The 16,969-nt window shown below is 41.8% G+C and overlaps 2 protein-coding genes across 2 annotated transcripts in view; both read left to right on the forward strand.

Moving 5' to 3' along the window:
• zgc:112334 overlaps window positions 1–16,969 on the forward strand; it is a gene marked incomplete at its 3' end in the record, with an annotated part of 817,035 nt that overhangs the window by 43,690 nt on the left and 756,376 nt on the right.
• The window catches only part of prkar2ab (protein kinase, cAMP-dependent, regulatory, type II, alpha, B), a 773,085-nt gene continuing 756,374 nt past the window's right edge, over window positions 259–16,969 (forward strand). The window contains 9 exon segments of the mRNA NM_212958.1: window positions 259–595; window positions 5,801–5,836; window positions 5,946–6,094; window positions 6,277–6,383; window positions 9,718–9,871; window positions 9,950–10,051; window positions 10,163–10,237; window positions 10,422–10,487; window positions 10,586–10,724. Coding sequence (NP_998123.1) covers window positions 283–595; window positions 5,801–5,836; window positions 5,946–6,094; window positions 6,277–6,383; window positions 9,718–9,871; window positions 9,950–10,051; window positions 10,163–10,237; window positions 10,422–10,487; window positions 10,586–10,724 — 1,141 coding nt within the window. The 5' untranslated portion in view covers window positions 259–282.

The raw sequence follows: 16,969 nt of genomic DNA on the forward strand, positions 1-16,969 counted from the left end.
CGTTGGGGTTTTCCCGCCTCAGGCGTTTTTCCCGCCGATGCCCTTCACGGTTGTCTGCACCGGTGCTCGCAGAAGCATATGCTCATTGTACAGACAGTAACAGTTATGAACTGCCGTCCTGCACTCGTGATGGTTTTGAGGGCAGTCGATATGTTCCGCTGTGATGGAAAGTCTGGGTCGATCGGCGGGTCGAAGCGGGAGTGTGTGGCCGCGGGAACAGCACCGGGAGCGGCCGGAGATCTCGCAGTCTGAGAGTTTCTGATCTCCGCACTGAAGCCCAGCATGAGCGTGCCGGTGCCGGCGGGTCTCCCGGAGCTGCTGCGGGGTTTCACGCTGGAGGTGCTGCGGCGGCAGCCCGCGGACCTGTTGGAGTTCAGCGTGCGGTATTTCACCGGCCTGCGGGACACCCGGAGCTCCACCCGGTCCGCTAGCAGCCGCTCTCCGGTGACCCGCGGGGAGGCCTTCGACCGGGACTCCGCACACACCGACTCCAGCGTCGAGGAGGAGGAGAAACCGGAGGAAGAAGAGGAGGAGGAGAAACCGGAGGAGGAGGATGAAGAGGAGGACGACTTCCCTGATGATTTCACTTTTAAAGGTGGCCCGAACTTTGCTTCATCTGAGTGTGAACGCGTTTATTATTGATCACACAACCACATCTACATGATTATTACTACAGTATGGCATTTAATGTCTTTATTCGCGTTCATAACGAGGCATTAAAGCGCTGATTCACACTTAAATTCACTTTTAATCAGATTCTTCAGTTTCTCTGTTCACTAAAGAGGCTGAGGGGCACAGGGCAGACTCTGAGCTGTGTTCTGGCAACTTTGGCAAATGATGCTACACATGTGGAAGCAGGTGAGACACTGGGTCAATATAGGGCAATGAATGAGGTACAGATACAGTAATATAGCCTTAAAGCTTAATGCATTTCTCTGAATGATTCTCTTTTCTTCCTGTTATTTTCTCCTGAATGCAGTGATGTTACGTTATTGTGTTCAGTTTAAAAATCAAGTCAGTATACATATATACAATATTATTGCCCACTCTAGTGAAGCAGCATCAAACTGCCCAGCAACATCGCTTGAGAAGTGGCCCTGTGCATCCTCAGCCTCGGCACTGGGCTGTTGGTGAGCGGTGTGTTCTGTTCTCAGTGTGTTATTATTCCACATAACTGAAGCTTTTGTCTATTTTTAATGTTTTATTCTTACTCAAAACTCTTTACTTCTGTATATTTTAGTTTGAAGCGCTTTAAGAACTAATATTTAAAGGCGCTATATAAAAATGAAGTATTATTATGGTTAATGAGATATTTTGAAGAATGCTGAAAACCATAGAGCAGACGGCAGGACAGGTACTGGGGAAGTGGATGGGCACAGGTGAGGGCAGAACAGCTGTGAAGTTCGGCTCATTTCATACAGACCCAATTTTAAAAGGGAATGTTTAATATAGGGCGTCACGGTGGCACAGTGGGTAGCACAATCACATCACAGCAAGAAGGTTGCTGGTTTGAGTCCCGGCTGGGTCAGCTGGTGTTTCTGTGTGGAGTTTGCATGTTCTCCTCATGCTGGCGTGGGTTTCCTCCGGGTGCTCCGGTTTCCCCCACAGTCCAAACACATGTGCTATAGGGGAACTGATGAACTACACTGACCGTAGTGTATTGACTGCGTGTGTGTGAATGAGTGTGTATGGGTGTTTCCCAGTGATGGGTTGCAGCTGGAAGGGTATCCGCTGCATAAAACATATGCTGTAATAGTTGGCGGTTCATTCTGCTGTGGTGAACCCTGATTAATAAAGGGACTAAGCCGAAAATAAAATAAATGAATGTTTAATTCAACATCTAGAAAGTAGAGTACCACCTCATGTCAAAGGTCATCCCGCTCATTATGCTGAGTCAGAGGGGCTAAAAGTAACGGTGTATGCTGGAGTTACCGGCTTACTCTCCTGTATATGAAAGATTCCTGATTATGGTCTCGTTAACTACAAACACATTTTGCCATTAATCTGTGCATAAAATATTAAATGATCCATCAGAGGATTCTAAAGTAACCCAACACTACAAAACCCAATTATTTATTTTCTGTTTATTATTCATTTATATCAGGGTTTCTGCAGGGTCTTAAAATCTGACATTTCAAAAGCCTAATTTAGGGCCTTAAGAAGTCTTAAATCCATTGAAATATTGTGCTGTAGGTCTTGATCTGTTTACACTGGTCTTGATTTTCTTATGTCCATGTAAAGCTTTACTCTATACAAAAACTAACAAAATATTTCAATAAAAGTTTTAAGAAATGTTATTTATTAACTCTATTTTTAAATAATATGGTTTATTTATCTTCCTTACAATAGCATATGTTTGAAATGTTTTATTAAGGTTTTAAATTGGTCATTAAAAAAGTCTTTAAGTCTGAAATTTCATTTATTATAGTCTTAAAATGTTCTTAATGTGTTAAATCTGACTTGATGAAGCCTGTAGAAGCCCTGTACTATTGTCAGTTTGCATTAATGTGAACAGAATCTCTATTTAAACACTGTGAGCTGGATCAGCAGTGGGATAAAGGTGACAGATGTTTACCTCCTCACAGGAGCTCTTCCCAGTTCCACCGTCTACTCTCACACATGTGCTGGTATAGTCTGGAACACGTGTTGTTGGAGATTTGGGAACGCTGCTTTATTATCTTCACACCCGCTCGCCTCTGAACAGTTATTTTACACATCTTAAAGTCTTCCAGAGACTCGTATTTATTCTGTTCCAATATGGACAACCATGAAGATCAATAGGGAAAACCAATATTTTCCACGTGTGTGTGTGTGTGTGTGTGTGTGTGTGTGTGTGTGTGTGTGTGCGTGTGCGTGCGCGCAGTATTGATGTATTTGTCGGTGTCTTTGTGACTTTCAGACTTTGAAACTTCAGTCTCTAAATGTTCATGTGCAGAAATATTCAACCCCTAAATGTTGAATCCACTTCTGTTTAATTCCTCCTGTGAGCGGCCGCAGCTGTGTCAGTATTGTAGGCTTTAGACTCTCGCTCAGCTTGCTCTCATCACTGCCATGATTTTTAGACATTATAGTGGTTGCTGCTAGAAGGGATACAGCTGCAGCCAGACGTTACCGAGAGTTATTTATATCATTTATTAAATTACCCATTAATTAATGTCTACCCTAACCCTCACTGTAATGTATAAACAGTCATGAGAGAGTCACTGACCTGCTGCTGTAGTGGTGTGTGTCTCTGCATCTTCTAAACACAGCTTATTCTGCTGCTGACTGAAACTTGTATTCTCATATAACACATGCGCTACAGGGGAATCGGGTAAGCTGAAATTGACCATAGTGTATGTGTGTGAATGAGTGTATGGGTGTTTCCCACAGATGGGTTGCAGCTGGAAGAGCATCCTCTGTGTAAAACACATGCTGGATAAGTTGGCGGTTCATTCCACTGTGGCGACCCCAGATTAATAAAGAGACTAAGCCGAAAAGAAAATGACAGAATGAGCGAGTTTGAGTGTTTATCTCTCCTCGTCATTTCTCCCACACACATTCAGAAAGCATTCACAGAGATGAGTTTACTGTAAACAACTTCATCTGTTTACTCTGCGGGCAAAGCTCTCACACACACTATACTCCACATATCTGCAAATATGCTGTCATGGCTTAGCAATCAATAAATGTGATTATAATGGAGGTCAACGGGGCGAAAACAGCACCAACAGAACCAAAGAGGAGTCAGTCTGAACAGAGTATTGAGTTTTTAAACATTTTCAAAGCATTTTCCCTAAATATGTGTCAAAGTATGAATTATCAACAAAAACATCACATTTACTGAAACACAGAGAAAGATGAGGCCAAATTACGACTCAAATTCAGCCCAGAGTGGATAAAAACGACCCAACAGCACGCACAGGGTTAATATACACTCAGCGGCCACTTTATTAGGTACACCTGTCCAGCTGCTCGTTAACACAAATCTCTTATCAGCCAATCACAGGGCAGCAGCTCACTGCATTTCTGCATGTAGACATGGTCAAGAGGATCTGCAGCAGGTCAGAGCGAGCATCAGAATGGGGAAGAAAGGGGATTTAAGAGACTTTGATCGTGGCATGGTTGTTGCTGCCAGACGGGCTGCTCTGAGTATTTCAGAAACTGCTGATCTACTGGGATTTTCACGCACAACCATCTCTAGGCTTTACAGAGAATGCTCCGACAAAGAGGAAATATCCAGTGAGCGGCAGTTCTGTGGGCGCAAATGCCTTGTTGATGAGGTCAGAGGAGAATGGCCAGACTGGTTCCAGCTGATAGAAAGGCAACAGTAACTCAAATAAGCACTCGCTACAACCGAGCTCTGCAGAAGAGCATCTCTGAACACACAACACGGCCAACCTTGAGGCGGATGGGCTACAGCAGCAGAAGAGCACACCGGGTGCCGCTCCTGTCAGCTAAGAACAGGAAACTGAGGCTACAATTCACACAGACTCACCAAAACTGGACAATAGAAGATTGGAGAAACGTTGCTGCTCTGATGAGTCTCCATTTCTGCTGACACATTCAGATGCTCGGCTCAGACAACATGAAAGCATGGATCATCCTGCCTTGTATCAGCGGTTCAGGCTGCTGGTGGTGGTGTAATGGTGTGGGGGAGATTTTCTTTGGGTCCATTAGTACCAATTGAGCATCAACGCCACAGCCTACCTGAGTATTGCTGCTGACCATGTCCATCCCTTTATGAGCACAGTGTCTCCATCTTCTGATGGCTACTTCCAGCAGGATAACGCAGCATGTCATAAAGCTCAATCATCTCAGACTGGTGTCTTGAACATGACGATGAGTTCACTGTACTCAAATGGCCTCCACAGTCACCAGAGCTCAATAGATCAGCTTTAGATCAGAATCCAATAGAGCAGCTTTGGGATGTGGTGGAACGGGAGATTGGCATCATGGATGTGCAGCCGACAAATCTGCAGCAACTGTGTGATGCTATCATGACAATATGGAGCAAAATCTCTGAGGAATATTTCCAGCAGCTTGATGAATCTACAACACCCAGGATTCAGGCAGTTCTGAAGGTGAAAGAGGTCCGACCAGTACTAGAGGTGTACCTAATAAAGTGTTTAATTGACACGAAGAGTATTTCCTATAGCATAATGAAGTATTATCGACACTAAACAGCTGAAAGTTTGAGGTGGGTAATTAAAGAGGAAACGAGCTCTTTCGTGTAGTCTAGCTCTCCTGCCTGTTCATCTGCTACTCATGAATCAGCTCAATACACTGACGTATCATGACTCAGCTCTCTGCAGTACTGCACTCTGATTGGTCGGTCTGCACAGGTAAGTTACTCTCTGATGACAGCTGATTAATGTGTACGCATGTTCATCTTCTGACCGCATAATTAAATAGGCGAGTGAGTGAGTTGTAGTTCCTCTGTCGGTAAGCTTTGTGTAGTTCAAGAGCTAGTAAATGATAGCGTCAGTGTAATAATCAGTATAATGCAGATCCAGCCGGCGGTTATTCAGTCTTCTACAACTGCACTGCTTTATTCTGGATGAACCCAACAACATACTCTGGCAATACTGTACACAATGTCAAGCCTACACTAGACTAGCAAGGCAGAGACAGATCTGATGTTCAAGCCGAAGTGTTCCTCTCTAACATGTGGTTTAGCTAATGTTTTAAGAAGGAAAATGAACCGTGAAGAAAACAGAGCTTCAGTTGTGCTGTTAGCGGTGGAAAACTCTACTGTTATGCCTGATTCCCTCCTTTATAAACCGTGTGTGTGTGTGTGTGTGTGTGTGTGTGTCTGCAGCTCCTCCTCCCAGTAAGTGCAACAGGCGGGTGTCAGGTAAACACAGCTCTACACCAGTAACAGCTTCATCTGCCTAATCCAGTGCTTCAGCTTGAAGGTGAGATGTTTCTCGTGTGTATGTGTGTGTGTGTGTGTGCTCCTCCAGTGTGTGCGGAGCCCTATAACCCTGATGAGGATGAGGATGATGGTGATGAAGGCTCGCAGCTGACCGTGCTGCACCAGAAGACGGATGAGCAGCGGCAGCGGCTGCAGGACGCCTGCAAACACATCCTGCTGTTCAAGACCCTGGAGGAGGTCAGCGTGCACGCACGCACGCGCACACACACACGCACACACACACACACACACACACACACACACACACACACACACACACACACACACACACACGCTGATCACACACCTGTCTAACACACACACTGACCACAGGCCTGTCTGACATCTGTGTGTGTGTGTGTGTGTGTGTGTGCATTCAGGATCAGCTGGCGGAGGTGTTAGACAGCATGTTTGAGGTGTTGGTCAAACCTGGCGAGTGCATCATCAATCAGGGTGACGACGGGGATAATTTCTACGTCATCGAGAGGTGAGGCCATGTCCTGTTTCCATTAGTCCTTCTCTGGCCGTACTCGCACTATGTACAGTTGCCTCACACCGGGCCAAAGCACGCTTGCCCCCCCTCCCGTCTCCCCCGACGGCCCGCGCTCACACCACAATCAGGCCTGGACACGCTTCCGTCATCGCCGCTGCGCTGTTCAGTGAAGCGCTGTCGCTCAGCACAGTGGAGATTGCTCTAGTGATATCGTGTCAGTGGTTTGATATGCAGTGACACGCAGTCAAATATCTCGCCAAACAGTCCTTAGGGATGCGGGGACACACAGTCAGATATTTCACCGGACAGATCCGCCACTTTTGGTGCTCATAAACAGTCATAAAGCTCTCGTGCTGCAGGAATGAGGAGATCTGCTGAGGGTGCAGCTGTGGTGCAGTGAGGAGTTTGCGTCTTTAATAATCTACGGCAGTTTGTGTTCAGTGAACAGTAAGAATGATTAATAAATCCAGATGAAACAGCCCCTTAAAGTCACGTCTCGCTTTCAGTTTCGGGCTTTGGCGCGTTTTGTGCTTACACTACAAGCATACCACACCAAAGCCCAAGTGAACCGCCAAGAGAACCATGCCTCAGCGCACTCACACTTCTCAAATGATCCGGGAAACGGGCCTGAGCACGGTTTAGATAGCATGGTGTGAGTAGGCCCTCTGAGGACATGCATTTCAGCTTCACACACACACACTGCGCCCCACCTCACACACTTACACTCCACTCTAAAAGCGTCAAACTCAACACACTGCAGTTCGGGACACTTTTATTTACTAACACTAGGACGGGAAGCTGGTGAATTGGGACGCAGCATCAATGTTTTTAGCCACACCCCCTCTTATTCTTAGCCACGCCCCTCTTTCCATGATTTTGCTATTTGCTCAATATCAGTATCCGCACACTGAGGTAATTCAGTCGTTCTGTAGGGCACAAGAATCCTTAACACTTGGAGGTGAAATCCAGTTTACTTGATTTAACGGTGCAGCACATGAGTTTGACACCCAGTGGTTGAGCTAGGTATTGCATTGCTCGTCCAAAACACACGCAAGCGCAGGTTGCCAGATTGAGGACCAACAGGAGTGACCCTGACTATCGAGCCTAAAGGCTGACTGAAGTCCTGCTCGATCTAAAAGCAGCGGCAGAAGGAAGATGGAGTTTTGTCCTGACCTGCAGCTGAAATGAATATATTAGAAACGGCTTCAATTCCTCACAGCTGAACAGCAGAGCGCTGACAGAAGCGGTTCACTCACCCATATCACTGCTGATTGTGGAGATCTGCATATGTTAGAGTTGTTGAAAAACACATAACTGAGTAGAATCAACTCGATATTTGATAAAGATGCGCATGAACTATGATGGAAACACTTTCACTGAACACGTTCCAGTGTGCGCATTACAGAAGGTGATGTGGTCAGCAGGCCCGGATTGGCTAATCAGCAGGACCGGGAGAATTCCCGGTGGGCCGGTCCGTTTTTTGGCCGCGAGGGCCGGTGTCCCTAGCTCCAGAATCTGTTGCTCTCAGCAGTCACACTTTTTAAATGAATTTATTTACTAACTTGACCACAGCCTTTTTATTCATTATTTTACCGCAGCTCTGCTCTTTTGACCTATTTTAATGATGATAAAACTCAGTTGTGTCATCTTGCATAGTACATTTGTAGTGGTCAAGCGGTTAGCACGGTAAGTTAAGATGCCGTGGACCCGGGTTCGATCCTCGTAAGAGTAATTTAGTGTTTCATTTTTATTGATAAGACATATAATACAGTCAGGGTTGTTGAACATTTGAAGTTCTAAAGCAGCTGTTTTCTCAAAAAAAAAAACAAAAACAAAAAAAGACTGATTAGAAACTGATTTGGAAATATTTATTTATTTACTTATTTTAATATAGTCAGTCGTGAACTGAGGTGGGCCGGTGTGAGGCTTGAAACTCCAGAGCTGAAAAGGAGTCCCACTCCGGCCCTGGTGGTCAGCGGCAGTGGTGTAGTGGTTAGTGTTCTGACACATGCACTCCCCAGCTCACGGCGGCGACCCAAGTTCAATTCCGCCTCGCCGTCCAATGCTGATCCTCCTGCTCTCTGCTCTCTGTCATTTCTCTCGACTGTTCTATCCAATAAAGGTGAAACTAAAAAAGCATTATATAAAATGATGTGACTCTGTTGAGAGATTGTTTTGGTCATTGCTAACATTTCAGTTTTAGTGTTATTATATTATTAATGACCTCCAGAACCTCCAGCTCACGCCTGCACTGCGTGTCAGCATTGTCGTCTGAGGCGTGACGTCTAAAGTCATTGATTAAATAAAGAAAAGACTCCGGCAGCTTCTCCTACTGCAGTATATTCAGCTTTTACTGTTGACATTTGGCTCCAGTTCATCAGGAAGTGGCCGTTGTGTTGTCTTTGACTCGTTGGATGGAAACGCTGCTTTATACACACGCCGTTCAGCCACAGTCGAGTTTTGCACATGCATTTAATTCACATCTCTGGATGGAAACATGACTGCTGATTGTATATCAGCTACAGCTCATGTGCTTTACTCAGTGTTAAACGCTGCTAATGTGAGTCTGACGGGACGTTTATCAGCACACTACTGTCAGCAGCAGCTGTCAATACAACACAATAAAGCGTCCGACACTGAACTTCAGATCTGAGACCAACACACATCAGTGATTCAGCATCTACTCATGTTCACGAGCTGTAATGTGTGTTGATGAGAGTATGGAGCTCAGCGCTGTGCTGGAGTCAGTGAGTCCGCTATTCTGTGCTTCCTCTGCTGTAAACTGCTCATCACTGCGCATCTCCTCATGCAGTGTGTTGTCAGCACACGGGGTTACAGTGTGACCTGCTCTTCTCATGTTTACACTCCTAATATTGATATTATCTGCTCATTAATCACCTCATGTGGAACTCTGAATCTGCAGCTCATTACAGAGTCTGCTGCTGTCCACCAGAGGGCGCGTTTCAGTCACAGACGCACACTTAGATGAGTGCACACATGGGCGGGTTAAAGAGACCAAACACAGACAGCCGCTCCGGCACGTAACACACACACACACACACACACACATGTTCACAGCAGAATATCTGACTTGTGTCTCAGATAAACAGGAGTGTTCACTGCGCATGTTTCTGAATATCTGCACACACATGATGCTGCTTATACACTGCAGAAGAGTCGAACACACACACACACACACACACACACACACACACACACACTGCAGCTTTAGTTTATTCACAGTGTTGAGGTGTAATGTTTCTGTGTGTGTGTGTGTGTGTGTGTGTGTGTGTGTGTGTGTGTGTGTGTGTGTATGTGTGTGTGGCAGGGGTGTGTATGAGATCGTGATCCAGCAGGATGGGCTCCAGCACTCAGTCGGCCGCTATGATCATAAAGGCAGTTTTGGAGAGCTAGCGCTGATGTACAACACGCCGCGCGCCGCCACCATCAGGGCGCTCCAGGAGGGGGCACTGTGGGCACTGGTGAGGTCACTTCCTGTACAGCACCTCCAGCTTTCTGTGACAGTGTGTGTGTGACTGTGTGTGTGTGTGTGTGTTCAGGACAGAGCCACGTTCCACAGACTCATCGTGAAGAATAATGCTAAGAAGAGGAGGATGTACGAGAGCTTCATCGAGTGTGTGCCGCTGCTGAAGTCTCTGCAGGTGTGTGTGTGTGTGTGTGTGTGTGTGTGTTTTTCAGCTGTTCTCTGGTGTTCTCTCGAGCATAAGAAGATTGTGTGTGTGTGTGTGTGTGTGTGTGTGTGTGTGTTTCAGCTGTCGGAGCGTATGAAGATCGTGGATGTTCTGGGCATGAGGAGCTTCAGTGACGGCGAGCGCATCATTCAGCAGGTGACGTCAGCTGACCAGCTCTGCTTGTAGTTATTCTGAATGTCCTGCAGTCGATCATGTGTGTGCAGGAGAGCAGGACACACACCAGAGCTAGTTTCCCGTCTGTGGGTATGGTGATGAGAGCATGAAGAGGCTGCGCTTCTGCTGTGTGTTCAGTGCTGACGCGGCTCTGTGCTTCCCTCAGGGGGATTCTGCTGACTGCTTCTACATCGTGGAGTCTGGAGAGGTGCGGATCATGATCAGGAGTAAGGTGAGAGTGTCTGCTGCACGACACACGGTCTCTCACACGTCTGTGTGCATGCTCCAACATGATGTTCTCTACTGATGCAGTTCTGTGTGTGTGTGTAGACCCGTGCTTGTCAGCTCCTGCAGGAGGAGGTGGAGGTGGCTCGCTGCTCCAGAGGACAGTATTTTGGAGAGCTGGCGCTGGTCACCAAGAGGCCCAGAGCTGCATCTGTGTATGCTGTTGGAGACACCAGGTGTTTGGGTAAGAACAGATGATGATGTAATGCAAAAAATGTAATGTGTATTTATATAGCGCAGTTATTGTGTATGGCCGTACACCCAAAGCGCTTTACAATCATGAGGGGGGTCTCTCCACACCAGCACCAGTGTGCAGCTCCACTTGGATGATGCTCCGGCAGCCACAGGACAACAGCACCAGTGCTTCACCACACACCAGCTATTGGTGGAGTGAAGAGACAGTGATGGAGCCAATTCGGTGGAAGGGGATGATCGGGAGGCCATGATCGTAAGGGCCGATAGAGGGACTTTGGCCAGGACACTGGGGTTACACCACTGTTCTTTCACGAGAAGTGCCATGGGATTATTAATGACCACAGAGAGTCAGGACCTCGGTTTAACGTCTCATCCGAAAGACGGCGCCCACTGACAGTATAGTGTCCCCTTCACTTTTACTGGGGTATTAGGACTCACGCAGACCACAGGTTGAGCGCCCCCTGCTGGCCTCACTAACACCACTTCCAACAGCAACCTAGTGTTCCCTAGTGGTCTCCCATCCAGGTACTGACCAGGCTCAGCCCTGCTTAGCTTCAGTGAGTAACCGGTCTTGGGCTGCAGGGTGATGTGGCTGTGGCAATGATGACGAGCGATAACACGCATACCATGGAGAAAATACTGATGAAAAAAAACGCATCTGTCGTCAAAAAACGACTTTTCCATTGTCAAAAAACGACATTTCCATCTTAAAAAAACGACTTTCCATCATCAAAAAAACGACTTTTCTATCGTCAAAGAAACGACTTTTCCATCGTCAAAAAAAAACACTTTTCCATCATCAAAAAAAGCGTCATCAAAAAAAAACTTATCAATCTTCAAAAAAACACTTTTCCATTGTCCAAAAAAACGACTTTTCCATCGTAAAAAAACAACTTTTCCATCATTAAAAAAAACTACTCTTCCATCGTCAAAGAAACAACTTTTCCATCATCAAAAAACAACTTTTCCATCGTCAAAAAACGACTTTTCCATCATAAAAAACGACTTTTCCATCGTCAAAAAAACGACTTTTCCATCATCAAAAAACGACTTTTCCATCGTCAAAGAAACAATTTTTTCATCGTCAAAAAAACACTTTTCCATCGTAAAAAAAAACACTTTTCCATCCTCCAAAAAAACGACTTTTCCATCGTCAAAAAAAAACACTTTTCCATCTTCAAAAAAACGACTTTTCCATCGTCAAAAAAACGACTTTTCCATCGTCAAAAAAACGACTTTTCCATCATCAAAAAACGACTTTTCCATCGTCAAAGAAACAATTTTTCCATCGTCAAAAAAACACTTTTCCATCGTCAAAGAAACAATTTTTTCATCGTCAAAAAAACACTTTTCCATCGTCAAAAAAACGACTTTTCCATCATCAAAAAACGACTTTTCCATTGTCAAAAAACGACTTTTCCATCATCAAAAAAAACGACTTTTCCATCATAAAAAAACGACTTTTCCATTGTCAAAAAATGACTTTTCAATCGTCAAAAAAACACTTTTCCATCGTCAAAGAAACAAGTTTTCCATTGTCAAAAAAACGACTTTTCAATTGTCAAAAGACGACTTTTCCATCGTCAACAAAAACGACTTTTCCATCGTCAAAAAAAACACTTTTCCATCGTCAAAAAAACGACTTTTCCATCGTCAAAAAAAACGACTTTTCCATCGTCCAAAAAAACGACTTTTCCATCGTCAAAAAAAAAAACACTTTTCCATCGTCAAAAAAAACGACTTTTCCATCGTCAAAAAAAGAATTTTCCATCGTCAAAAAAAACACTTTTCCATCGTCCAAAAAAACGACTTTTCCATCGTCAAAAAACAACTTTTCATTGTCAAAAAACGAATTTTCCATCGTAAAAAAAGACATTTTCATCTTAAAAAAAAACACTTTTCCATCGTCAAAGAAACGACTTTTCCATCGTCCAAAAAACGACTTTTTTATATTGTCAAAAAACGACTTTTCCACCGTAAAAAAAGACATTTCCATCATCAAAAAAAACACTTTTCCATCGTCAAAAAAAATGACTTTTCCATCGTCAAAAAAAACACTTTTCCATCCTCCAAAAAAACGACTTTTCCATCGTCAAAAAAAAACACTTTTCCATCGTCAAAAAAACGACTTTTCCATCGTCAAAAAAACGACTTTTCCATCGTCAAAAAAAAAACACTTTTCCATCGTCAAAAAAACGACTTTTCCATCGTCAAAAAAACGACTTTTCCATCATCAAAAAAACGACTTTTCCATCATCAAAAAACGACTTTTCCATCGTCAAAGAAACAATTTTTTCATCGTCAAAAAAACACTTTTCCATCGTCAAAAAAACGACTTTTCCATCATCAAAAAACGACTTTTCCATCGTCAAAGAAACAATTTTTCCATCGTCAAAAAAACACTTTTCCATCGTCAAAAAAAAAACGACTTTTCCATCATCAAAAAAAACACTTTTCCATCCTCCAAAAAAACGACTTTTCCATCGTCAAAAAAAACGACTTTTCCATCATAAAAAAACGACTTTTCCATCGTCAAAAAAACACTTTTCCATCGTCAAAGAAACAAGTTTTCCATTGTCAAAAAAACGACTTTTCCATTGTCAACAAAAACGACTTGTCCATCGTCAAAAAAAACGACTTTTCCATCGTCAAAAAAAACGACTTTTCCATCGTCCAAAAAAATGACTTTTCCATCGTCAAAAAAAACACTTTTCCATCGTCAAAAAAACCGACTTTTCCATCGTCAAAAAAAGAATTTTCCATCGTCAACAAAAACACTTTTCCATCGTCCAAAAAAACGACTTTTCCATCGTCAAAAAACAACTTTTCATTGTCAAAAAACGAATTTTCCATCGTAAAAAAAGACATTTTCATCTTAAAAAAAAACACTTTTCCATCGTCAAAGAAACGACTTTTCCATCGTCCAAAAAACGACTTTTCATTGTCAAAAAACGACTTTTCCATCGTAAAAAAAGACATTTCCATCATCAAAAAAAACACTTTTCCATCGTCAAAAAAAAAAACGACTTTTCCATCGTAAAAAAACAACTTTTCCATCATTAAAAAAAACTTCTCTTCCATCGTCAAAAAAACGACTTTTCCATCGTAAAAAAACGACTTTTCCATCGTCAAAAAAACACTTTTCCATCGTCAAAAAAACACTTTTCCATCGTCAAAGAAACAACTTTTCCATCGTCAAAGAAGCAACTTTTCCATCGTCAAAAAACGACTTTTCCATCGTCAAAAAACGACTTTTCCATCATAAAAAAAACGACTTTTCCATCGTCAAAAAACGACTTTTCCATCATAAAAAAACGACTTTTCCATCGTCAAAAAAACGACTTTTCCATCATCAAAAAACGACTTTTCCATCGTCAAAGAAACAATTTTTCCATCGTCAAAAAAACACTTTTCCATCGTCAAAGAAACAATTTTTTCATCGTCAAAAAAACACTTTTTCATCGTCAAAAAAAACACTTTTCCATCGTCAAAAAAACGACTTTTCCATCGTCAAAAAAACGACTTTTCCATCGTCAAAAAAAAAAAACACTTTTCCATCGTCAAAAAAACGACTTTTCCATCGTCAAAAAAACGACTTTTCCATCGTCAAAAAAACGACTTTTCCATCGTCAAAAAAATGACTTTTCCATCGTCAAAAAAAACACTTTTCCATCCTCAAAAAAAACGACTTTTCCACCGTCAAAAAACGACTTTTCAATCGTCAAAAAAACACTTTTCCATCGTCAAAGAAAACACTTTTCCATCCTCCAAAAAAACGACTTTTCCATCGTCAAAAAAAAACACTTTTCCATCGTCAAAAAAACGACTTTTCCATCGTCAAAAAAACGACTTTTCCATCGTCAAAAAAAAACACTTTTCCATCGTCAAAAAAACGACTTTTCCATCGTCAAAAAAACGACTTTTCCATCATCAAAAAAACGACTTTTCCATCATCAAAAAACGACTTTTCCATCGTCAAAGAAACAATTTTTCCATCGTCAAAAAAACACTTTTCCATCGTCAAAGAAACAATTTTTTCATCGTCAAAAAAACACTTTTCCATCGTCAAAAAAACGACTTTTCCATCATCAAAAAACGACTTTTCCATTGTCAAAAAACGACTTTTCCATCATCAAAAAAAACGACTTTTCCATCATAAAAAAACGACTTTTCCATTGTCAAAAAATGACTTTTCAATCGTCAAAAAAACACTTTTCCATCGTCAAAGAAACAAGTTTTCCATTGTCAAAAAAACGACTTTTCAATTGTCAAAAGACGACTTTTCCATCGTCAACAAAAACGACTTTTCCATCGTCAAAAAAAAACACTTTTCCATCGTCAAAAAAACGACTTTTCCATCGTCAAAAAAACGACTTTTCCATCGTCAAAAAAAAAACACTTTTCCATCGTCAAAAAAACGACTTTTCCATCGTCAAAAAAACGACTTTTCCATCATCAAAAAAACGACTTTTCCATCATCAAAAAACGACTTTTCCATCGTCAAAGAAACAATTTTTTCATCGTCAAAAAAACACTTTTCCATCGTCAAAAAAACGACTTTTCCATCATCAAAAAACGACTTTTCCATCGTCAAAGAAACAATTTTTCCATCGTCAAAAAAACACTTTTCCATCGTCAAAAAAAAAACGACTTTTCCATCATCAAAAAAAACACTTTTCCATCCTCCAAAAAAACGACTTTTCCATCGTCAAAAAAAACGACTTTTCCATCATAAAAAAACGACTTTTCCATCGTCAAAAAAACACTTTTCCATCGTCAAAGAAACAAGTTTTCCATTGTCAAAAAAACGACTTTTCCATTGTCAACAAAAACGACTTGTCCATCGTCAAAAAAAACGACTTTTCCATCGTCAAAAAAAACGACTTTTCCATCGTCCAAAAAAATGACTTTTCCATCGTCAAAAAAAACACTTTTCCATCGTCAAAAAAACCGACTTTTCCATCGTCAAAAAAAGAATTTTCCATCGTCAACAAAAACACTTTTCCATCGTCCAAAAAAACGACTTTTCCATCGTCAAAAAACAACTTTTCATTGTCAAAAAACGAATTTTCCATCGTAAAAAAAGACATTTTCATCTTAAAAAAAAACACTTTTCCATCGTCAAAGAAACGACTTTTCCATCGTCCAAAAAACGACTTTTCATTGTCAAAAAACGACTTTTCCATCGTAAAAAAAGACATTTCCATCATCAAAAAAAACACTTTTCCATCGTCAAAAAAAAAAACGACTTTTCCATCGTAAAAAAACAACTTTTCCATCATTAAAAAAAACTTCTCTTCCATCGTCAAAAAAACGACTTTTCCATCGTAAAAAAACGACTTTTCCATCGTCAAAAAAACACTTTTCCATCGTCAAAAAAACACTTTTCCATCGTCAAAGAAACAACTTTTCCATCGTCAAAGAAGCAACTTTTCCATCGTCAAAAAACGACTTTTCCATCGTCAAAAAACGACTTTTCCATCATAAAAAAAACGACTTTTCCATCGTCAAAAAACGACTTTTCCATCATAAAAAAACGACTTTTCCATCGTCAAAAAAACGACTTTTCCATCATCAAAAAACGACTTTTCCATCGTCAAAGAAACAATTTTTCCATCGTCAAAAAAACACTTTTCCATCGTCAAAGAAACAATTTTTTCATCGTCAAAAAAACACTTTTTCATCGTCAAAAAAAACACTTTTCCATCGTCAAAAAAACGACTTTTCCATCGTCAAAAAAACGACTTTTCCATCGTCAAAAAAAAAAACACTTTTCCATCGTCAAAAAAACGACTTTTCCATCGTCAAAAAAACGACTTTTCCATCGTCAAAAAAACGACTTTTCCATCGTCAAAAAAATGACTTTTCCATCGTCAAAAAAAACACTTTTCCATCCTCAAAAAAAACGACTTTTCCACCGTCAAAAAACGACTTTTCAATCGTCAAAAAAACACTTTTCCATCGTCAAAGAAAACACTTTTCCATCCTCCAAAAAAACGACTTTTCCATCGTCAAAAAAAAACACTTTTCCATCGTCAAAAAAACGACTTTTCCATCGTCAAAAAAACGACTTTTCCATCGTCAAAAAAAAACACTTTTCCATCGTCAAAAAAACGACTTTTCCATCGTCAAAAAAACGACTTTTCCATCATCAAAAAAACGACTTTTCCATCATCAAAAAACGACTTTTCCATCGTCAAAGAAACAATTTTTCCATCGTCAAAAAAACACTTT

The sequence above is a fragment of the Danio rerio genome, chromosome 22 (genome assembly GCF_052040795.2).
Source record: "Danio rerio strain M-AB ecotype USA chromosome 22, GRCz13ab, whole genome shotgun sequence".
Classification (NCBI taxonomy): Eukaryota; Metazoa; Chordata; class Actinopteri; order Cypriniformes; family Danionidae; genus Danio; species Danio rerio.